Here is a 23304-nt window from a genome sequence, read left to right as displayed (position 1 = left end):
CCAGCAAAGAACAACGGTATGTTACTGTTCACGGGAACCGAAACACATAGTGTATTGGAAGCTGGATAGTCATCCCCGACAGCCTCCGATATGATCCATATCAGTGATTACAATCGCAGCCAGTTGTTCCCAACCACCCATGTTCTGGACAGCACGCGAACTGGTCCAAAAGACAAACCTCTGTCTCCAAGCATGGCAAAGTTCACAGATAATCCCATGCTGCAGCAATGCCATAATGACCATAGATATTGAATGCGGAATCTGAGTGCTGTTAAATTGGATTCTTGTGTCCCAGTCTATCATTTATATCCTCACTTATAACATAATGAGCACCGAAGACATCAACTTTACACGCAACTACTGAGATACTGGGTGATATAAGCAAAGCAAGAAGACACAAGTTCCTGCATCGGGACATGTTTGAACGCAAGACGTATTGAAAATAAAATAAAAAATAAGTTGGAGTGTCTCAGTAGACTGGCGTGGAAAACATTGAGGGAAACTGAGGCCGAATAAGAGGCGTTCACATAGTAATAAATCGCTCTGGTGAGATGGGACGAATCGGGTAGAGGGGTTTGGGGGGACTGCCCATTAGACTCATCAGAGAAGCCCGTTAGGATATTGGTCAAGACAGACGTATGGGAACCCAGTTGTGGCGTTACCAGGAGTGCGGTGTGCCTATGTTTCAGGCATGACCTCTTGTGGGAAAGAAGGCAGCAGAGCTGAAAGCAGAGCTGAAAGAGGCGAATAATGGGAACAGGGGAAGGTTCGGCTTGTCGGGGCTATATCAAACAGTTTCGAGAAGACGCGAACTACATCTTTTTTTTTTGTCCTGGGACGCGATGGCGTTCTTCCCACGAGTCGCCCAACGGTCTAGAGATTAACGTGAACTAGTTGTCTTTGTTTGCTCGAAGAAGACCCAATCAGGCCAAGCTACTGGATAAACGTCGCGGGTTTCGACAACACAATCGACAAAGAACGAAGTGAAAGAAGCCGTTGATGAGAGGGGTTTGGAGAAAAGGGGGGGCTGTTTAGAACATGTTGTTTAGTATCAAGTTATGATGTTGTTTGTATTGATGGCTTGAAACCAAGTGAGAGACGTTTAACAGACTGGCACAAACAAATGACATAGTCTGTGAACAACAACAACAATAACAACATGAATGGTTGTCCAGGGCAGGACGATCTCGGTGAAACGCTGACGGAGATATGTACCTAGGCCGCGATACATTGCCTAATCAAATTTCCCCGGATTCGCTCATGTGCATCGTTGCGTAGAGACATGGGCCGCCCAGAAGGTTGGACCAGAGACAGAGAGAGGGAGGAAGCGTGAATCGGGCTTGCCTTACCATCAACCGGCCAACCGAGCCCCGTTACCTCCGACCAATCCTGAGGCGCGTCGATACCGCGTTTTCGGTACGTACTCACGTTTCTCCGGCCGTCGTTGTTTATGTATACAAACAAAAACAGTCCACTTCACATTTCTGGTCCACGGGTCGCCCCCATCTTACCAGGCCGTTTTTGGTCATAATCCGCCCGCCGCACCGCCGTGGTAGTTACCACCAAGCTGCCTTTCTTGGCTGAGTCCTTTTTCTTCCCATCCAAGTGTTGTTTCCTAACCCTCGCCTCCGTCCCCATCCTATCCTTCCCTCCACTTTGGCCCGTTGTCAAGGCAGCCCGGCACTGGTTCTTATCCTTTGCCAGTCCCCGAGATAAATCAGCCTTCCCTTCGTTTATATCCATATCCATCGCAATCTCTCGTCCCTCCTCCATCCCTTCAATTCGACCAACCGTGCCTGAATCTGATCGGCAGTAATTGGGAGTTCAGAGGGCTCTGTTCACAACAACGCACGACACGGCACAGTCAAGGGATTCGTTGGTGTTTACATGCTATTACGACGCGCCATTACTTCACTCCACACATCATCATCCACCGCGACCTCATAATTTCTCATTGCTTTACGAGGGTGCTGTCGCGAGCAGTACCAGTCAGCAGCGCTAGCTATCGCAAGGCCAGCAGCAGTCGCAATGGACGCTAGAGTAAGTCATTGCTCTCCCTACCTTAGCTACAGCCCGCCTCCCTCGTAACGGCTATGCCCAACTCCACTTGTCAAGGGCGAGATTTCTCCAGGCCCATTGACTGACATTCTCCCGAAACAGCCCCAGCGCCTCAAAGTCCACGTTGGTGGCAACGAGAACATCATCCCTTCGAAGCACGATTCACTCCATCAGCGACACAAGTCAGCAGGTAACATCATGTCTCGCAACGGCGGCGGTCTGCAGGCTGCAGCTAAGCGAACCGCTTTCGGCGACGTCAGCAACACGGCAAAAAACCTCGCTGCGCTGCCTGTCGACCAGCTGCCTGCCAAGGGCAAGGGCACAGAATCTGTCTACAACAAGGAGAATGTGATCAATAGCAAGGATGGCTTCTCGCGACCTGCACAACGGGCTGCCGCGCTGGGCAGTAAGAATGGTCCTGTAACCACAGAATGGAAGCAGCCGAAAATTCCGGTCAGAAATGATTCGCAGACCCAGAACAAGCTGGTCGCTAAGAGAGCTTCCGCGGCCCAGCTTCACGAGTCACGTCCCTCGAAGAGCAAACATGTTGCTCAGGACCCCATTGCGCCCGCGGAGTCGGCCTCGAGCAAGCAACCTCGCCATCACAAGTCTCAGCCTCAGCTTAAGAAGGAGCCTGTTGCGCATGTTCTGCGACGTGCCCAGAGCAAGTTGTCCACAACTTCGGCACACTCTGCCACCTCCGCGGAGATCTGGAAGCCGATGGACGATGTGACTGAAGCTGCCTACGAGGACGCTGTCGAGCACATTGGCAACGAGCAGTACCACGGTCCTTACCACAGACGTTCGTCAGACACCACTGACGCTGGAGACGACCTGCAGAAAGCCATCGCCATGCTCGAGGGAAATGCTGAGAAGCATTCAATGGAGCAGCTCGCCGAATCGTTGGGTGCTCCAACCATGTCCGAGCCGGAGGAGTACTGGGACGAGGAGGAGGAGGAAGAGCTCTACGATGACCAGGGCTACACCACTGCTCACTCCTACCGGTCCCGAGGCGACCTCACCACTGGCGGCGCAACTACTGTGCTCGCGCCTAAGATTACCGACAAGGTCCAGCAAGAGTTGGAGACCGCCCGTGCCATCGTCGAGAGTACCCGTACCCAGGAGGAGGTCGACGACGAGGTTTGGGACGTCTGCATGGTTGCAGAGTATGGCGATGATATTTTTGAGTACATGCGAGAGCTTGAGGTTCGTATATTCAGCACCCTTTCTTCTCATGGCCGCTGCTAACTATAATGTGTGCAGATGAGAATGCTGCCTGACCCTCACTACATGGACCACCAGGCCGAGATCCAATGGTCCATGCGCTCCGTCTTGATGGACTGGCTTGTGCAGGTCCACCACCGATTCAGCCTGCTGCCAGAGACGCTGTTCTTGACGGTCAACTACATTGACCGCTTCCTTTCGTATAAGGTTGTGTCGATTGGCAAGCTCCAGCTTGTCGGTGCTACCGCCTTGCTCGTGGCTTCCAAGTACGAGGAGATTAACTGCCCATCGCTGCAGGAGATCGTTTTCATGGTGGACAATGGTTACAAGGTTGACGAGATCCTCAAGGCCGAGCGCTTTATGCTCAGCATGCTGAGTTTCGAGCTGGGCTTCCCTGGCCCGATGAGCTTCCTGCGCCGCGTCAGCAAGGCGGACGATTATGATCTCGAGACGCGCACGTTGGCGAAGTACTTCCTGGAGGTTACCATCATGGATGAACGTTTTGTCGCAAGCCCGCCCAGCTTCCTTGCCGCAGCAGCGCACTGCTTGTCTCGCATGATCTTGAAGAAAGGAGACTGGGTAAGTCCATCATTGCTCGTGTTTTCGTCCCGACGCAGTACTAACCCGACGCAGACTCCTGCGCATGTCCACTATTCTGGATACACATGGGGTCAGCTGAGAAACCTGGTTACCATGATTTTGGAGTGCTGCCACGCCCCGCGAAAGCATCACCTTGCCGTCTTCGAAAAGTACTCGGACAAGCGATACAAACGCGCTGCCGAGTATGTACAGACCGAGATCACCAAGGGCTTCACCCTTCCGCATCACCAATCCACCGGCCGTGCTTCGGCCTTCGACTTTGGTGAGCTTGACGGCAATGTTGGCCAGCCTCACCATGCCAAGGCGATGGTCGAGCTTCAGGGCTAGTAGGACAATCGTGCTCGACCAACAGCCCCCCCGCATCGTGCGAGAGGTTTCGCATCCATGCACCAACGAGGTGCATGGATCGACGCGACACCAATTTTCTTTTCTTAGCAATATTGGTTCCGACACCCGCTGCCACTCGGACAGCTGCTATTATACAACAGTTGCAAGCGCGGGTGGGTTAATGGCCGGCCTCGAGATGCAACCATTAGTCAATGACCGGCAACCCTTTCTCTTGAGCAATGTTTTTGGACCGCTTTGGCGGTCTGTTGACGACACTAGACGACTTGACGATACCATGACTGGTTTTCCCACTCAGCCTTTCATTTCATTTCGGTCGACCCTCTTCGGTTCGGGGGTTTATTCTATTTTCGTTTTGTTCTTTTTTATTAGGCCAGCATTTTCGGCGTTGGAGGACGGTTCCTCTTTAGGGCATGGCAGGCAGGGCACACCGGCAAGGAACGAGGCTTTCAGGAGCAACATACCAGAACCGAAACCAAAAGCAAGTGCAATACGTGGAGGATTGTGGCATAGATGAACAGGCAAGACTATGATTACCTGCCTGAAGACGAGGGGTTTAGGACAAGGCACCAAACTTGTGTATGAGTTATAATTCTTCTTTGGCAAAGGGATTTGCATTTCCTATGTACTGTCTACAGTTCAGCTAGAGAGGGCTGGCTGACGAGGCCACGGAGGCGGCGTCACAGCAGTTGGGACAACAAGAACGCAATGAATATCTTGAGCAGAATACCGCTGAGATTGCATGGCTTGTGAGGTGGGTAGCATATGTTGTTTCCGTCCCTGGCAGTAAGTACGTATAGATGGGGTGCGATACAGATACGGCGTTGAGACAGACGAAGCTCTTCCTGGAGCTTCTGGAGCTGGTGGCAAGCCCCGGCCTCCCCCTGGTTCGGGTGGCTGGTTCTCCATGTGGTGGTACTTACGCCATGGGGAAGCTCCGCACGATACTAGACCTCTCATTGGCACACTGCCTTTCATGCATGGCTGAGGCGTGCTTGGCTCAGGCTGGGTCCTTCACGGTTCACCTCACTCTCGCCCAGTGCAGTGGATCAAACTAGCTGTGAGGCCACATTGCTGATTCGCACCTCGGTTTCCCGTTGCCTCCCATTGCTGAATCACCCACCTAACCCACGCACACTTTATTTTTCCGTTGACTCCTGTCCGAACCTGACACCTCAGCCGAGAGACGATCTGAATCGGATTGGTTCTGCCTGCCCCCTCTCCTCTCTCAATCTCTAGCTCGTCTCCCTCACTCTCTCCTTTCTCCTTCTTGCTCCCCCCCTCCAAACACCATCCGCTGGTTGCGATTGTTGAACTGGTCACGTCGCATTCCATCGCATCTCTTCGTCACTGTCATCATGGTTTACCTCAAGTCTTCGCTTCTGGCCCTGCTGGCCCTCCCCCTCTCTGGCGCGTTCGCTGCCGAAGAGGCTCCCGTAAGTGTTGCCCGTGACACCCTAAACGCCCGCGACCATGGCATCTAATCCGCCGCAGGTTGATACGGATGCCACTGCCCCGACCCTCAAGGCCGACATCGAGACTACCTTCCCTGACGCCGACATCTTCGGTGTTAAGATCGTCAACGGTCACCCCACTAAGGCTTTCGTCGAGTTCACGAATCACGAGGATGCGCCGATTCAGGTCGCCTTGGTTGGTGGTACCTTGTCTAGCACCAAGGAGCTCCCCGAAAATGCCCTCCCCAGCGACAACATCATCCGCAACCTGACTGCTGCCCGTTACGACCTGACGATCGAGGCTGGCGACAAAAAGGCTGTCCCCTACTCCTTCGCCCTCGACGCCAACCCTCAGGATGTCCTCCTTCAGCTCATTGCTGTCGTCAGCAATGCCAAGGGCGATATCTTCCAGCTCGAGGCATACAACGCCACCGCCGCAATCGTCGAGCCTCCCACCAGCATCTTCGACCCCCAGATGTATGTTCATACTGCCCTTGCGCAACCTCTTGCGACTTTGTGTGGAAGACAAGCTGACAGTTCCCGAAGCATTTTCCTCTACCTCTTCCTCTCCGGTGCCTTCGCTGGCACTCTCTACTTCGTCTACAAGACCTGGATCGAGGCTCTGTTCCCCCAGGCCAAGAAGGCCAAGTCCTCTAAGAAGGCTCGTACTGTTAGTGTTACTGTGCCTCTGGCCGACTCGGATGCCACCGGCGAGGCTACCTCCACTGGCAAGAGCTATGACGAGAGCTGGATCCCCGAGCACCACATCAACCGCCCTGTCGCCAAGCGCGTTAAGAGCGGTGCTAGCGGCAAGCTCAGGAAGGGTGCTGAGTAGGATGGCAGCACCTCTACGACGCGAACCACGCGACGCACCAGACGCGCCTAGATATGAAGCGCCCATGCTATGACAGGTTGGCAACTTGAAAAGCACTCGACAGGCTGGAATATAGCCTGGCGGAATGTTCACAGTTGCTTGCTTTTTCGGGGGTTGAAAAGAACTACAAACGTGTTGTACAATATCTGTAAACAAGGCATGAAGCCGCCGAACTTTTGATGTAGAAAATTGCTGGAACTTGGCGAAGCTTTGTTGTGACCTTTGTAGACTGCGAGTGAATCATCAGAGGTACTATGTACCAGCCAGCGCCTTTTTCGAGGCCCAGGCTTTGCTGTTCTCAAGCTGTCTGCAACTTCAATTTGAGGAAGGAAGAAATCATGTGGCAGAAAAAAACTAAAGCAACTACGTGCTCTAGCGATGCTGCTGTACTGTCATCATGACCTGACATAAATGTTGTTCTTGTTTCAGGGAGTCACGACATCCTGCATTGGTAGCGGTGCTAGGCTGCCAGCAAGTCTCTTTTGCATCCAAGCAAGCATCCATCGTCAAGAAGCTGCGGACAGCACCAGATCATAGCAGGCAACCAAAATTGGTTCTCAAAAGCCTCTACCAGGTCAATTGAAATCTCGGAAGTAAAAGATTGCCCAAGAAACCCGATATCGTAGCAGGGAATCGCTGCATTCTTTCCTTGGTAGCTGCACCAAATGGAAATAACCGGCGTTTAGCCTCCAGACAGGAGGAGCTCCCCAGAAGCAATGGGCAGCTGCGACCCTGCGACCCTGTAATCCTGCCTAAGGCGAGCTTCCCTGTGTGCGACAATGACGCGCAAACGCGCTTTTCTGCCACGCCCGTCACGGGGGTCGCTTCCGCACTAAGCAGGTTAGACCTTGCAACACAGGTCCGTCCCCAAAGAGCTCCTATCCCGTTGCGCACTCTTTCTGTCCCGACACCTCCTGTCTTTCACTCCCACCTTTCCCAAATATCTTGTCGCACTCCAGAAAACGACTGCGATTCTCTCAATAACCCTTAGTTGAAAAAGTACGCGGTTTGAGAGTACCACACTCTTTTTTCCGTCTCATATTCCCGTGTCATTGTCGATACTTTTCTTGTCTAATCCGTCCGTCCAACAAACACACAACGCGACCATGGCGCCAACCCCGGAAGAAGCACCCAAGAAGCGCGGTCGCGGCAGGCCCCCCAAAGCCGATGGCCAGAAGAAGGCCGCCTACGTCCCCACAGGACGCCCTCGCGGTCGCCCCAAAGGTAGCGGAGGCGTGAAGAAGGCCGTTACCCCCAAGAAGCCCGCTACGGGTACCGGTAGAGGACGCGGCAGACCCAGGAAGAGCGACGTCGCCGATGCGACTACCACGCCCACAGCTGCGACTGCCACACCCAAGAAGAGCACGCCGACCAATTCCGCCACGTCCACCGGCCGCCCCCGTGGTCGCCCTCGCAAATCCGACGCGTCTACTGCCGCGCCCACGCCCAAGAAAGCCGAGTCAGCGCGAAAGGCTAAGGGAAGGACGAGCGACGTCTCGAAGGAGTCGTCTTCCTCTGGTTCGTCATCAGGGTCTGACGATGAAGGTTAGCGGACCCCAACTTCTATCGGGATTGCGCCGTTGTTGCTCCGGCCCCCCTCCTCCGATGGGTGAAAGACGTCAGCTCACCAATCGATGTGAAGAACAGGCTACTAAGAATGTCTCCAAGCCGCTCTCCGATGCCGCCGACTCCACCGAAGAGGTTCGTCGCTGGTTCCCCTCGAAAATGATGCGAGGACTGCTCGGCTGACCACGGTTTCCCTTTGTTACCAATAGTGAACGCGACGGACGAAAGAAGGAAATGTTTGCTGTTACACCAAAGTTACGATGTATGGGTCTTGGGCGTTGGTTTGGCGGGAATCGAAGAACAGTTCGCGAAAAAGAATAAAAAAAGAAATAAAAAGAACATAAAAAAAAGCACCCGCCCATCGCTCTCGAAGTGGCTTCTCAAAATATATCTGGTGTCAAGGAAGGTCAATATTTCTCAATAACCCAGCTGAGGCTTCCCTCAGCACACGAGGATTCGACCGTTTATTAGACACCATGCGTTTTGCTGAATACAAGATCGATCAATGCCTTGAAGAAGCTCTGGATGGCTTGTGTTGTTTGCGCGTGAAACTTGTGCTTGGAGCACGGCCGTGCTCTTGTGTAGATGCTACGCCCCCTATTACACTTCTATTCCCTTTCCCACTCGGCAAACTCAACTGCCAAGTGTTCTTTGAGCCTCGCAAACTGGTTCCCAAAGTTCTCGCCGCACCTCCAGCAAATGAGACTACTCTTCATAAGGTACCCGTCGTGGCCAGGGTGGCGGCGAGGGTCATCCGCCGCCAGGGGGAAGTCGGCGACATCGACAAGGAACGGGGTGTTAAAGGAGTTATAGTGTTTGCGATGCTTCATGCACTCCGAGGACATGTCCCGCGAGAGGACATGAATATGCAGGTGGTTCATGCTGGGGTGTGCATGAATCCCCGTGATGATTTCGGCGTGCCAGTCCCGGCCCTGGGGCAGCGCTCCGCTCTCCGGCTCAACGCGCCCGTCCAGCACGGCCTCCCGTGCTTCCTCGGCCTTGCTTCCCTTGCCGAACCTTCGCTGCAGCTCTTTTGCCACAAGGTCCTTGAGCCTCAGAACCTCCTTCTGCACCGATACTAAGAACTCGGCGTTCTCGAACGCCTCGAACGGGTGGAGGAGGCTGTGTTTGGGGGATCGAGGCAGCAGCAGCGTATGGACGCTGGCTTTGGGGTAGAGGTCGTTGATCGCGACGAAATCATCGTTATGGTATATCACGCGCGAGGCAGGAAAGGATGATGGGTCCTCGATATAGGCGCCGAGGCCGTCGCGGGTCCGGAAGGGCTTGTTGCGGGAGGGCTTGGATGGCCCGGAGCCTGTTTCGGGCTTGCGCTTTCGGGTCATGAGCTCCGCGACTTGAGTGCGCATGTATCAGGGCATGTGCTACGTATGGCATCCAATCAGAGGTTTACTTACAAGCATCCCGTCGCGCGTCCAGCGCGGGAGAGGTCCCTTTGATCTCGTCCTGTGTGATGGCATCTTCCGGGTCTGAATCTTCTGCCGCCATTGCTACTGCTGGATTGCTAGAAAACGTGGGGGACTGAGACCAGGAAGTCTGATTTCGCGTATCATCCCGAGCGTGGCATCGGTTCTCTCATCATGTACGTGTATACTTCGGGCGATGAGTGGCAATCGCGACTGCAGTTCGTGACTCACGCCGTCAAGCCTGTGATGACAAGCTGCGAGTTGTTTCTTTGTGGAGGTGAAAAGGACCAGCACGCGTCAGGTAAGGGGAGAGGGGGATGGGGAAGCTTCAATGGAAACTCCTTTACCCACAGCGGGGTAGCTGCAGAAGAAGCCGTGCCCCGCCATGCCGCCTATAGCCAACATGCCTAGGTAGATACCTAGGTGACAGAGTACATGGGTACCTTTAGGTACGAAGATAGGTACCTACCACCTACCTACCCAGTACTGGCCTGCCATTCGCCCAAGGCGCCAAGGTCGCTGGGTGCCCACTGCAAAGCGACATCTGCAAGGCCACCGACACCTAAACCGGGTTGGGTTGGTGGCTGCCGCGACACCAACGACCACTGAGGCGGGAAATCCAAGGACGAACAAAATTTCCTGTGACTTTTCAGTGACATCCATCTCGACGACGTCCTCTTTTGACGACGCCGTGATATCACCTCACACACCCACGCCAACGCACTCTCCGTCCGACTTCAAGGCCCGCATGGCCCGGGTTTTCCCTTAGCCGACGACTTGCAAGCACAGCCAGAAGCCATGGCGCCCCCCAAGAAAGGCAAGGGAAAGGACAAGGGCGCCGTAGCCGCCCCAGCAGCTCAACCTGCCACATCGTCCTCCAAGGATGGTGCCAAGAGCAAGAAGATCGCTGGCTTGTCGCTCATGGAGCAGGCTGCCGGCCCAGCCGCCAACAAGCCGACTGTCAAACAGATCATTGGCGGGTCATCATGGACGGGGAAGCTGCCCCAGAACCTCTTCAACGAATACTGCCAGAAACAGCAGTGGGAAAAGCCCGTCTATGACATGCGAAAGACCCCCGAGGGATACGCTTGCTTCGTCACCGTCAGCGCAAAGGACCCAAAGACCAAGGAGCTCATGACCCTGGACTCGTTCAAGATCGCCCCTGACTACAAGCACCTTCTCACAAGGCCCACCGCCCTGGAGGCCAGACACGCGGCGGCAACTTACGCCCTCTTCAGGGTCTGCAGCATGCAAAACAAGCACACTGTTCTGCCGCCGGACTATAAGTCCATGTGGAAGGACTTCCAAGACATCAAGAAGCAGGATGTGAAGGACGGCAAAGCATGGATGTACGACGCGGACCCGTTCAAGACTCTTAGGGAGAGGCAAGATTCCAAGGCAGCCGCGGAGAAGAAGAGAAAGGATGCCGAGGCGGCCAAGGAGAAAGCGAAATCCATGCCTGGCGCATCAGGATTGAGCGCGTCCAACGCCATGAAGGGCTGGATCACAGCGCCAAAGATTGAGATGGGCAAGCGCTCGCGGGCGCAGGTCGAGGCTCTGATTCAAAAGTACGTCACCTGGAACCCGAACAAGGTACAGATGCCGGCAATGCAGAAGAAGGCCATCATCGACGAGCTCAGCAAATTGAACTTCCGACGAAGCCATGTGGAAGAAGCCACGGAGATCTGCAAAGATCGTGAGGAGACGCTGGAGTGGCTGTTGATTCACGTACCCGAGGACGACCTACCCCGTTGGGCCCTGCCAGAGAGCTATGCCGCGGGAATCTCGGTCGCATCGATGGATCTCAAGAAGGAGGGTGCCATCAAGCGCCTCTCCGAATCAGGCTATGCCCCTGACCTCTGCGCTCGCGTTTTGGAAGAGGCCGGCGGAAGTGAGGGCAAAGCAGCCGAGCTTCTTCAGCAACGCCTCGTGGGCCAGCTGTCAGAGGACACACAGCGGAGCACCGTAGAGGAGCTTCTTCCACCGGGCGTCTCGGCCGATGAGCTGTGGGGCGACGAAGTGTCGGCGATGGAGTCTTCCTTCGGCGATCATTTCAAAAAGACCTCGCCCGATATCATCGAGATCAAGCTGGAGAAGGTCAAGAACGTAGGCAAGCCGGTAGAAGCGGCAGTTCAGGTCCGCAAGACGCCCAATTACCCCGCCCAGCTCATCTTCGCCGTCGTGGCGCCCCTCCCGGCGCAAATCAAGCTGTCCATCATCAAGCAGACTCTTGCCTATTTGGAGGACTCCTATTGGGAAGAGCCCATGAAGGTTTTTGTGGCCATCGACTGGATTCAGCAGAACGTCAACAGCATCATCGAACGGCCCGGGAAGCTTTCCGAGATCTCTGCGGTGGCATCGACGGCATCCGAGGTCCCTAGCGAAGCTCGACCGCAGAGGCCCCCAACAAAAACACAGAGGCTGCCGAAGCCCATCTCGTGGACCCCCGATTCTCAGACACGAGACGAGTGGCTGAGAAGGACCGAGGAACCTGCCTGGGAGAAGATGATGTCGAAGCGCCAGAAGTTGCCGGCGTGGCAGGTTCGTGAAAAGATCATCAACACTGTCGAACACAACCATGTCACCATCATCAGCGGAGAGACTGGTTCTGGTAAGTCGACGCAGTCGGTCCAGTTCATCCTGGATGATTTGTACAATAGGGGGCTGGGTAAATGTGTGAACATGCTGGTCACTCAGCCCAGGAGGATCTCCGCACTCGGTCTGGCCGACCGTGTGGCCGAGGAGCGATGCACCAGGGTCGGGGACGAGATTGGTTACGCCATTCGTGGCGAGAACCGTCGGAGCAACAACACGAAGATCACGTTCGTGACGACTGGTGTGCTACTCAGAAGGCTGCAGACCTCTGGTGGAAAGATCGAAGATGTCGCGGCATCGCTAGCTGACGTCAGTCATGTTGTCATCGACGAAGTGCACGAGCGCAGTTTGGATACGGACTTCCTTCTCACTATTGTCAGGGAGGTCATGAAGGAGAGAAAGAACCTCTTGAAACTGGTGCTCATGAGTGCCACTCTTGATGCCGCATCTTTCAACTATTACTTCACCTCCCAGGGCCTGGACGTCGGCATGGTGGAGATCGCCGGAAGGACATACCCTGTTGACGACTACTACTTGGATGATATCATCAGCATGACAGGCTTCAGGGGCGACGCGGGTGACGCGGACGGTGGGCGAGGCGACGCGATGGGCAAGACGATTCAAAAGCTGGGCCACCGCATCAACTACGACCTCCTCGCAGAGACTGTAAGGGAGATCGACGCAGACCTCTCTCATTCGCACAAGACGGGAGGAATCCTCATCTTCCTCCCCGGAGTGGCGGAAATCAATCGGGCTTGCGGCGCGCTTCGGTCGATCAACTCGTTGCATGTGCTCCCCCTTCACGCCTCTCTCGAGACGAAGGAGCAAAAGCGCGTGTTTACCAGCCCACCCAGCGGTAAGAGAAAGATCGTGGTTGCTACCAACGTGGCGGAGACGTCGATTACGATTGATGACATCGTTGCCGTCATCGACAGCGGCAAGGTGAAGGAGACTACGTATGACCCTGTGAATAACATGAGGAAGTTGGAGGAGAACTGGGCATCGCAGGCGGCCTGCAAACAACGACGAGGCCGTGCAGGCAGAGTCCAGGCGGGCAAGTGCTACAAGCTTTACACCAGAAATCTCGAGCAGCAGATGGCCGAACGTCCCGATCCCGAGATCAGGCGAGTGCCGCTGGAGCAGATGTGTCTTTCGGTGCGCGCCATGGGAATGAGGAACGTGGCCGGGTTCCTTTCGCAGTCGCCCACGCCGCCAGACAGCACGGCGGTTGACGGAGCTATCAAGCTGCTGCGGCGGATGGGTGCGTTGGACGGAGATGAAATGACGGCCCTAGGACAGCAGCTCGCCATGATCCCAGCCGATCTCCGATGCGCAAAACTCATGGTTTACGGTGCCATTTTTGGGTGTTTGGATGACTGTGTCGCGATTGCGGCCATCCTCAGTACCCGCAGCCCTTTCATGTCGCCTCCGGACAAGCGAGACCAGGCAAAGGACGCACGCATGCGCTTCTCCAACGGCGACGGCGACCTCCTTACCGACCTCGAGGCCTTCAAGCAGTGGGACGAGATGAGGGGCGACGGCGTAGGTCAACGCCAGCTGCGCAACTTCTGCGATGATAACTTCCTCTCGTGGCTCACGCTGAACGACATATCGGCAACTCGGATGCAGTACTACTCGGCCCTTTCCGAGATTGGAATCGTCGAGACGAACCGGTTTGCGGCGGCGCAGAGTCGGAGCAAGTCCGGCATGACGCTTCTACGAGCGCTCACGGCTTCAGCGTTCAACCCGCAGATCGCGCGCATTCAGTACCCCGACAAGAAGTTCACCAATACGGTTTCTGGTACGAAGGAGCTGGACCCGGAGGCGCGGACGATCAAGTACTTCACCCAGGAGCAGGGCCGCGTGTTTGTGCACCCCAGCAGCACGCTGTTCGGCAGCCAGGGGTTCACCGGCAACGCTTCGTTCATGTCGTACTTCACCCTGATCTCCACTAGCAAGACGTTCATTCGGGACCTGACGCGTAAGTCACTGTGTTTTTTTGTTGTGTGCGGGGCGAAGGGAACCTTACTGACATTGTTGTAGCTTTCAACGCATACACGTTGCTTTTGTTCTCGGGTGCTATCAGCTTGGATACCTTGGGAAGAGGACTTGTGGTCGATGAGTGGGTGCGTCTCCGGGGATGGGCACGACTGGGAGTCTTGGTGTCAAGACTCAGAGGCATGGTTGACGATGTGATTGCGATGAAGATTGAGAATCCTGGTTTGGATCTCACGGACAACGAGGTGATTAAGATGGTTGGAAAGCTGATAGAGCTGGACGGATTAGACGCATAAAAATGGTAGAGGTGGCGCTGCGACTTACATCAAGGGAGCAACTGGGTAAAATTAGAGCAATGACTTGAGACATGCTATCGCATCCGGGACTCCGAAAGAGAAGGGAGACCTGGTCCTGATAGTTTGGACAGAGGAGGGCGGATACAGGTTTATCTTGCGACAATGAGTCCAGCGGGAACTACATCACCATGTGTTTCTCTGTGAGCGCTGTGCCTAACTAACAACACAGCATCACATACCGAGAACAGAGAAGGAAACAGTTTGTGGGGGCTGGCGACTAATACCTCAAGCCGGAATGGCTAGGTAGGTGGATCCACTGTTCGAGGACTTCCTGATGATCGACGGCCGGGGTCGCGGGACCGGGTGGGGGATGGAGGCGGGGTAGCTTGGTTCGGCACTCACTCAAACACCCCCAAATCTGCAATCGCACGTTGCACTGCACCAACACACCAACACGAGTAGCTCGTGCACACACCTCCGCCCATCTCTCCCTCAACAGGGACGGCCTTCCAATCCTCCGACACCCCACACCTCCAACAGCGCGTGCCCTCCATCTACTAGCACGCTTTCCGGATGGCCTCGACCGGCTGGACAAATACCTGATCATCCTGAACCGCTTTTCCTTTTGTCGACCTTCCATCCATTTGGCCCATTTACCACCGAATCGGCGCCATGAAACCCACCACTGTGCCTGTTGCGCGATGGGCCTCCCTGGCCATGTTTCTCGCGCCGTCCACGGCTCTGGCGGCACTGCGGCCTCCGTTTATCGACCCGGAGGCTCTCCCCGATGTGTCGGTCTTCAAGGGACCTTGGGAGAGATATATCAAAGCGCCGGCGAACAAGACGCATATTGTGCCGTCTCGCATATGGGACGCCGAGGGGAATATCACGACGTCGGGGTTCGAGGCGGTTGAGATCGGCACTGCGGCCGTGGACACGTTCAGCCGCGGCATCACCATTGGGCCGGGTGCGGTGTTGACGCTGGAGTTTGAGGAGAACATTGCTGGACGGTATCTTTCCGGACCTGGTCACCCGACGATGCTCCCTGTGGCTAATCACTGTTGGTCCTGCGTAGCGTATGCTTCGATGTATCCTCCGCCGGCAACGACCCCGAGATCTATCTGGCGTACTCCGAATCGTCGCTCTACGCTGGAACGCAGCCAGACACCACGACCGAGAAGTTGGAACGCGACCTGCCCCTGCACTTCGAGTTTGGCGATACAACCGGCACGGTGTGCGTGGGTAAGGAGTTTATCAGGGGAGCCTTCAAGTACCTCACCCTCTCAATGCCCGAGTACCCTGTCCTGTCCGACGACCGTATCGTAGAGCAATCTCGCCCAGAGGGCCAGGCCGTTCTCGGCGACGACGACGACGACGACAACGACGACAAGAACCAAAAGGTCCTCGTCAACCCGTCCGGTAGAGATCCTTACAAGAAGCCGTGGGTGACGCTTCAAAACCTGTGGGTCAACTGCACCGCCTTCCCTTCACAGAAAAACGGCCGCGCCTACTCGGGCTACTTCCACAGCTCGAGCAGCACCCTCAACCGCATATGGTACGCCGGCGCCTATACCCTCCAGCTCTCGACCATCGACCCGCGTGAGGGCTCTGCCCTGATCGACTACAACCGCGACTGGGACCACAACGAGTCGCCTACGGGGTCGTGGTACTCCAACTTCACCATCGCCAACGGGACCGCAGTCACCACCGACGGCGCCAAGCGCGACCGCATCGTCTGGCCCGGCGACATGTCCATCGCCATCCCCGGAATCGCCGTCAGCACCTACGACATGACCGCCGTCCGCAATGCCCTCGATGTCCTCTTCGACCACCAGTACCCCGACGGCTCGCTGCCATACGCCGGCCCGCCTCTAGGCTTCCGCGGCGAGTTCAGCGACACGTATCACCTCCACACCCTCCTGGGCGCCTACAACTACGTCAAGTTCTCGGGTGACGTCGACTGGGTGGCACAGCGCTGGCCGGCATACCTCAAGGCCCTGAATGTGAGCATCGACAAGGTGGACCACACCGGCCTCCTCCACGTCACCAGCGGTGCCGACTGGCTGCGCCCGGGCATGACGGGCCACAACCTCGAGGCCAGCGCCTTGCTTAGCGCCGTTCTGGACAAGAGCATCAGGCTCGCCGAGTGGCTCGGCGACGACCGACCCGCAGCCCGCCCGCGCGGCGTCTGGTCCGGCCTGCGTATGACGCTCAACTCTGGGATCCAGCAGCTCTTCTGCAAAGACACGGGGCTCTACTCGGACAACATTGGCCGGCGGAGCTGCCGCGGCCCGGAACACACCGACCCGCAGGACGGCAACAGCTGGGCCCTCATCTCGGGCGCGACGCCGCGGTCCCGACGCGCCGTGGTGTCGGGCAACCTGCAGTCACGGTGGACGAAGCATGGCGCGCCGGCCGTCGAGTTCCCCAACGTCATCTCCCCCTTTGTGTCGTCGTTCGAGCTGCTCGCCCACGCCGCCGCCGACGACCACGACGCGGCCGTCGAGCTGATGCTCCTCGAGTGGTCCTACCTCCTCGACGGGCCCGGCTTCACAAACAGCACCCTCGCCGAGGGCTTCATGGTCGACGGCGGCGTGCAGTACCCGGCCTACTGGTCCGCGGCCCGCAACTCCCACTGCCACGGGTGGTCCTCGGGCCCGACGAGCGTGCTGACGTCCGAGGTCCTGGGCATCCAGCTCCTCGCCCCCGCCGGCGCCGAGTGGACCGTCCGCCCCCACCTCTCGAAATGGCTCGCCTTCGCGAGGGGCGGCTTCGCGACGACAAAGGGCGTGTTCGAGGTGAAGCTCACCCGCGTCGTGGCCTCGACCTCGTCCACGGCGACGCACCAGCACAAGCGACGGAGGGGCCAGGTCGTTGAGATCACGGCACCGGAGCTCACCAACGGCACGTTCGAGTGGGGCCAGTCTTCGCACAAAGTCGACGCCGAGGGTGGCCGGACGACGACAGCCTGGATTGCGTGGGGCGATGAGGACGACGATGCCGCCTCGGTGGAGCAGCTCGACATCGCGCTGGGGCGGGTCGAGGCGCCCAACGAGGAGGAGTGGCACCGCCAGAGCTTCATCTACCGCGACGACACGCGGCTCGTCTTTGACGACGCCTGGGCGCCGCCGCCGATGACTGAGCGCGCCGCCGGCGAGGTCGACTGGGATGCGCTGGAAGCAAACTACGTCAAGCCCCTCGCCGAGATGTTTTGACGCGGAACCGTGGGCGTGTATAAATATTTTTGTGTCATCTTTTTACTGTCTTCCTTCAAAGAACAGGGCAGCCACCATCCGACAAAGGGGATGGCGGCGGTGTTAATGTGACCATGAACCGGGACTTGGTATCGGGGAGTTTGTACAATACTTGAATCCTTTTGCGATACTGGGCTCTTGATCTCAGCTGAAGCAACGAATGGATGAATGATGTGGATTTTTAACATTGGAAGCGCAGCTCCCGTTTTTCTTACGACGAATTTTTCCACCCCCGAAACTCCATCCCATTGTGGAAGAAGAAAAAGCGAGTGACAAACCCCCTCATTTCGTCTACTGAGGGAAACCCAGCGTGTTTTTCTTTTCTCATGTGCTCCTTGGCCCCTAACGCCCTAACCCCCTCTTTTTTCCCCCGTTACATACCCTTGCCCAAGCGAACCGAGGAAATGGGCGAGGGTATCGATACAATCAACGTCCGCCTCCTAACGGGAGGAGACGCCTAACAAACCAAGTGTTACTGACAACGAAGATCCCCAAGACATCCATCTACCTAGTACAGAAGCTCGCCACTGTCCACCATGCGGGAGAACTTGTCCTCGGGGTCGTCAAAGTGGTAATCCTCCCCGCGGACGACACGGTCGACCTCCTCCCTGACAAAGGGATACACGTCCTTCCACGCGTTACGGCCCATCCAGCAGTCTAGGTGGCCGTACCCGGGGACGACGCGGCGACGATACTGCAGCCCCTTCCGGCCATCTCCGCCGTGGGACCCGAACGTGTCGCACAGGATCTCGTACGTGCGCTCTGTCGCCTCGGGGGTTAGCACGGCGTTGTCGCGCCCGACGAAGAGCATGACGGGGATGCCCCTGAGTCTGCGGATGTTCTCCGTCGTTGTGAGAGGCCGGAAGAGCGGGCCGTTGGTCATAACGTGGCCCTCGAACCCCTGCTTCATGAGGAGGTGCAACTGTGTCATGTTGACGCCACCGAAAAAGCGGTCAATCTGCCTGTGCGTTGCCTCGTTGAGATTGCTGTGGTTCCAGCACCGGCCGAAGACGAGCGTGCAACGATGGCAGCTGGCGTTGTTACAGATCTCCTTCCTCTCCTCCGGGTACAGCCGCAACGCCTCGTTGAGGGCCCGCTGGAGTAAGCTGTCGTCCTTGGCCGTGCTGCAGGAGAACCAGTTGCCTAGCACCATCTTATACATCCTGTCGAGCGGGATCGGGCCCGCCATGACCTTGGCCATGTTGAGGGTCGTCCAGATGGGGTTCATGAAGACCTGGCTACCAGTGATGCCGTGAACCCAGCTCGAGGGGATGGTGCCGTCAAGGAGGCCGCACGAGAAGGCGACGCTGCCCATGCAGTGGGCGATGCAGTAGACCTTGTTGTCCGGAGAATTACCCTCGGCGTACTTCTCACGGATGTACTCTAGGCAAGCCTGCATGTCGAGCCGAGCGTCGTAGGTTGTCCAGTTGTTCTGGGCGACCATCAGCTGGCCGATGCGGTGGACTGCGATGAAGACGCGGTAGCCAGCGCGCGTGAAGTAGTTGACCGCGTTATACTTGATCGTGGGCAGCGCGTAGATCTGATGGTCCACAGCGGCACCCGGGATCATGAAGAGGTTTTTGGGCTCGATGCTAGGGTTTGTCGGCTCCCACATGTGCATCCGCGTCTTGACGCCGTCGCGGGCGACGATGACAAACGACGCGGTCGGGGGTGTGTCGTTGACGTAACCGTTGTAGGTGACGCTGGGGTACTGCAGAGGGGTGAAGGGCGCGAGGAAGAGAGACAGCGACTTGCGGGTGAAGTAGGTCAAGAAGCTCGCCGCGCTGTACGCCTTCCTGATGAGACTGCTGCCCGTCGGCGTCATGGTCATGATCTGGGAGACGAAGTCGGCAGGCTGGATGTGCATGATGCCCTTGGCGATGACCCTTCCGAGACGCCACGGTTCCTCGCAATCCTCGGTGACATCCAGACTGCGGTTCGGCTCGGAGACGGTGACGTAGAGGGTGCTGGTGGCCTTCCAGAACTGGAACGGGGCCAGCGCGACGGAAGAATCGACAACCTTGTACCCATGGAAGTGATACTTCTCGCCGTTGACGCCTCGCAGGTCAAAGTCGTAGGTCATGTTCCGGGTTCCGGGAGCCTTCTGATCGAGAATGAAGAGGTTAAAGTCGCCTCGCTGAACCATGAACGGAGACCCGCGGATGGTGGGACAGACAAAGGTTCCCGTCAACATGGCCGAGTGATCCGGCTCCTTAATCATGGACTTCGTGTTGAAGGCCTGGACGCTAAGGAAGAACCTCGCGCTCTCGCACAGGCTCTTGGCCGTCCGGTAAGCCAGCTCATAGGTGGCGCGCTTGTCGGCCACTAGTCCGTCATCACGGTGGACGAATCCTGACATGACTTCAGTGAAGCCAAAGCCCCCTGCCTTTGACCTGCTGGCGTGATGGATCAGCGACTTTGCCTCGTGGATCTTCTGTGACTCGACGCTGAGCTTTTCCGTGTCTCGGTTGTCCTTTGGTGCGAACTTGGGCTCGCCAAAAAGGTCCAGGATGCCGTTCTTGTTGGGGTGGATCTTGAGGTTCTTCCTGTGGATGTAGGCGTCGACAGAACGCTCAGCGAGGGCCGTGATAGTGGCGAAGGGGTTAACACCGATGGCGCCAGGAATAACGGAACCATCAGTCACAATCAGACCAGGGTGGGTTTCGTCCTCGTCCCCGGCAAATACCTCGCCGACATCGTTCGTCACGCCGGTGGCACCGGTGTCATCTCGAGCCATACATGCCCCACTAGATATACTGTTAGAAAGTGATTGTGGTTGATCAGAATGTGAACTTACCCGATAGGATGAACAGTCACCTGTTGACCTCCCATCAAGGCATGGAATGGGTTGTTGACAAATGTTCCGCCAACAGCTTGGGTGGCCTTGGCCAACAAGTCGTTGAGCTTCCGGACATGATCGCTGCGTCCGACGCCGAGGAACTCGAGAACCGGCTTGTCATCCTTGAGAGTGAGCATCGCCTGGCTGCTGTCATGGGACATGACCAGGTAGACCTGCGTGTTGTCCATTGATCCGCCCTGGCGGTAGGCGCCGAACAAGTGGCTTGAATATCGGGCGAAGGCGGAACGCACTCTCTCATTCAGTGACTCCCCAGTGGCCTCGATGTTTCCGGGCATCATCTCCAACAGTGTTTGGAGGAATGGTGTCATTGACCGGGGAATCGCGCCCTCCTGGATCACGTATCCATCGAGCGGGTTCTCGTGCCCCTCACGATCATCAATGATGGAGTTAATCGTGGGACCGACCGGGTTATACGGACTCGGAAAGGGAGTTCCGATTGCGTTCGCTTCTTCGTCCATGTTGTATCTGGCTCAACTGTTAGTCCCAAGACTGTGTTTCCTACAGAAAGAAGGGTGGACCTACCCGAAGCCCAGCATGTCGCCGTTGCCACTCATGTTCTCGCCAACGCGTGGGCTCATTGGCAGACCCATCTCCTTGCTACGGAGTAGAATTTCGGTACTGCCGATGGCACCGGCGCCCAGGAAGACACACTCTTTGGCGTGAACCCACATCAAGTCGCCATGGAGGTTTGCTTTGAAGTGACCCCTGTTGCGGCCATGCCAGGCGAAAAAGATAAGGTAACCACCGACACTGGGGTCGGCCTTCTTGATGTATCGGACCTCGCTCTCGCAAAACATCTCTGCGCCCCAGTTCCAGGCGTCTGCCAGGTATGTCACCAGAGTAGTCGTCTTGGAGCCGTCGTTGAGACCAGTGCAGTCCTGGCCGGTCAAAGCTGATGGGGACATCTCCACGCCAGTGCTGTTGGGGCCATTTCGGAATCTGGTCGTTTGGGGAACCATTTTGAACTTGTTCGCAAGGCCAAGAGCAGCAGCTTGTTTCTTGAAGAGCTTAACTTTGGGAAGTTCAGGCCAATCGTCTGGATACTCGGTGGGCTCGAGAACCTCCCTGGCTCTCTGGTAGACTGGCGCGGAGCACGTTAGTTTCTTCGAATGGCGCCTCACGAGTGTGTAGAGCGTTACCCACACTTCTTGAGACTTCCGGGGTCCTCCCTGATGGCCTTTGGCCAGATAGGCATGGACAGGGTGGCCTCGTTCGCCTCGAGGAAGACGTTAGCGTTCATCAGACTAGTTCCTCCGAGGCCTGTCACGGGTCAGCAACATGCTTTTCTTTTCTTTTTAGTGTAGTGCACTTACCGTTGCCGACAACTGCGTTGAGCCCCTTTCCAAATATCAAGTGATACATGCCCGTCGGGTCACCCCTTTCAACGGTGGTACTTGGAAGCCACCCAGGGGCGAACTCGCCAGAGACGTGGACCTCGTCGAAAGCATCGAGAACTCCGGTGGGGTATTCGCCAGGCCACTTCTCCTGGCCTCGTTCCAGTACACAGACCGACTGGCGCTTCCCGTTCGCATCTTTGCAGCGGGCAAGACGGGATGCAGCAACCGCACCGCCGTAGCCCGAGCCGATGACAACACAGTCATAGCTGCTGCGCATCAACTCGACGGGCTTTGAGATACGGGGGTACTGTCTTCGAGCATCATCAGCATATGTGCGGATGTTCGCATAGCCCCTAGACCTGGGACCGTTATCCTCTTCATGGATGCCGAACGTCGGGATTCTATGGGATCTGCTGTATCTGATCCCGTTGGACGGGGTATCCTCTTGATACGAACGAGATGACGACGTGGGAGGGCGTGAGTCTGTCGAGGCAGGCGAGAAGCCGTTCTGTCTGGGAGTTGAGCCATTGTGGCCATTGTGGCCATTGTGGCCGTTTACATGAGCGCCGTTGTTTTCTGCGTGAATCCCATTGGCCTTATCGACGTTGATGGGCTCAATGCAGTTTATTGGATCAACGGTAGCAGCCATCGGAGCCATCAATGCGGCGCGTCTAGCGCTAGAAACTCTGGATTTGGTTCGGGGCCTGGGTCTAGGAGGTGTGCTGTCACTGTATCGTTCAGAGGCAGGTAGCTCTATCTGTTGAGAATGAGAATGAGAAGGAGAATAAAATGCGTAGGGCTTTAGAGCGGGTTATATGATTAGTACGTGGTGGAATATGTTGATCGGGTTTGATTGTCGAGCAACGGGCTGGAGACGTGGAGGGCACACCAGAGTCTATATAACGAGATGGAGCAGAGGTGAGGATGTAGGTTCATATATCAAGACGGATGCGGACGATGAGGCCACAACTGAGGCGAAGGGAGAGAAAAGAGCTCCAAGAAGTTGTGAACATATGGCCCTGGAATACCATGGGGGGTTGAGCAGAGAGAGATGCGCCGTGAGCCTATTCCTGGTAAGAACTCCCACACTAGTACCAAATGTGCTCTTGTGTAGATACCTGGACGGGAGGTCCACAACAGGCAGGGGAGGAATACCATCTTGGGTGGCCAGGGTGCTGGGGGCATCCTTGCCAGTAGGTACATGGGGGGGTGCGAAGTACATTGGGTGCGCTACGGATTGCAAACCTCTCCAACTCGGCGAGGAACGGTGCCGGATCCGTCCTCCCAATCAAGTGCGGGCTGATGCGCAAAAGAAGAGACGAACGACGATCCATGACGGCGGGCAGTGGAGAAAGTCACAGCAAGCGGCATGAGGACCCGCGGTGACTCTCTACCGAACTCGAGGCAGGCCGGTGTTGC

The 23304-nt window shown here is 56.5% G+C and overlaps 7 protein-coding genes across 7 annotated transcripts; 5 read left to right on the top strand and 2 right to left on the bottom strand.

Annotated features, from left to right (window-relative positions):
• Positions 1-1546: 1546 nt before the first annotated feature.
• On the top strand, positions 1547-4918 carry CDEST_04997 (Putative cyclin domain-containing protein). Its single transcript, XM_062921156.1, has 4 exons — positions 1547-2040; positions 2161-3264; positions 3322-3861; positions 3916-4918. Exons 1-4 carry the CDS (start codon positions 2029-2031, stop codon positions 4207-4209), a joined length of 1950 nt encoding a protein of 649 aa, XP_062777207.1. The 5' UTR covers positions 1547-2028; the 3' UTR covers positions 4210-4918.
• Positions 4919-5410: 492 nt separating this feature from the next.
• On the top strand, positions 5411-6959 carry CDEST_04996 (Putative translocon-associated protein (TRAP), alpha subunit). The gene is made up of 3 exons (XM_062921155.1): positions 5411-5663; positions 5722-6158; positions 6228-6959. The coding sequence occupies exons 1-3, from the start codon at positions 5586-5588 to the stop codon at positions 6514-6516; spliced, it is 804 nt and encodes a 267-aa protein (XP_062777206.1). The 5' UTR covers positions 5411-5585; the 3' UTR covers positions 6517-6959.
• Positions 6960-7661: 702 nt separating this feature from the next.
• On the top strand, positions 7662-8304 carry CDEST_04995 (Putative High mobility group protein HMGA; the record flags this gene model as incomplete). The annotated part of the gene is made up of 2 exons (XM_062921154.1): positions 7662-8100; positions 8198-8304. The coding sequence occupies 2 exons, from the start codon at positions 7662-7664 to the stop codon at positions 8302-8304; spliced, it is 546 nt and encodes a 181-aa protein (XP_062777205.1).
• A 418-nt stretch (positions 8305-8722) lies between these two features.
• On the bottom strand, positions 8723-9833 carry CDEST_04994 (Putative HIT-like domain, aprataxin, C2HE/C2H2/C2HC zinc finger, HIT-like superfamily). The gene is made up of 2 exons (XM_062921153.1): positions 9537-9833; positions 8723-9475 (listed from the first exon to the last, which is right to left on the bottom strand). The coding sequence occupies exons 1-2, from the start codon at positions 9625-9627 to the stop codon at positions 8730-8732; spliced, it is 837 nt and encodes a 278-aa protein (XP_062777204.1). The 5' UTR covers positions 9628-9833; the 3' UTR covers positions 8723-8729.
• A 336-nt stretch (positions 9834-10169) lies between these two features.
• Positions 10170-14563, top strand: CDEST_04993 (Putative helicase, ubiquitin-conjugating enzyme/RWD). The gene is made up of 2 exons (XM_062921152.1): positions 10170-14121; positions 14184-14563. Exons 1-2 carry the CDS (start codon positions 10344-10346, stop codon positions 14432-14434), a joined length of 4029 nt encoding a protein of 1342 aa, XP_062777203.1. The 5' UTR covers positions 10170-10343; the 3' UTR covers positions 14435-14563.
• A 443-nt stretch (positions 14564-15006) lies between these two features.
• On the top strand, positions 15007-17705 carry CDEST_04992 (Putative six-hairpin glycosidase superfamily, alpha-L-rhamnosidase, six-hairpin glycosidase). The gene is made up of 2 exons (XM_062921151.1): positions 15007-15444; positions 15510-17705. The coding sequence occupies exons 1-2, from the start codon at positions 15107-15109 to the stop codon at positions 17647-17649; spliced, it is 2478 nt and encodes an 825-aa protein (XP_062777202.1). The 5' UTR covers positions 15007-15106; the 3' UTR covers positions 17650-17705.
• On the bottom strand, positions 16792-23038 carry CDEST_04991 (Putative glucose-methanol-choline oxidoreductase, alpha/Beta hydrolase). The gene is made up of 5 exons (XM_062921150.1): positions 21862-23038; positions 21692-21808; positions 21071-21629; positions 20486-21013; positions 16792-20435 (listed from the first exon to the last, which is right to left on the bottom strand). Exons 1-5 carry the CDS (start codon positions 22541-22543, stop codon positions 18197-18199), a joined length of 4125 nt encoding a protein of 1374 aa, XP_062777201.1. The 5' UTR covers positions 22544-23038; the 3' UTR covers positions 16792-18196.
• Positions 23039-23304: the final 266 nt, after the last annotated feature.

Source organism: Colletotrichum destructivum, chromosome 3 (assembly GCF_034447905.1).
Source record: "Colletotrichum destructivum chromosome 3, complete sequence".
In the NCBI taxonomy this organism is placed as follows: domain Eukaryota; kingdom Fungi; phylum Ascomycota; class Sordariomycetes; order Glomerellales; family Glomerellaceae; genus Colletotrichum; species Colletotrichum destructivum.
Note: the sequence above shows the minus strand (reverse complement) of the source record. Positions and strands in the feature narration are given on the sequence as shown.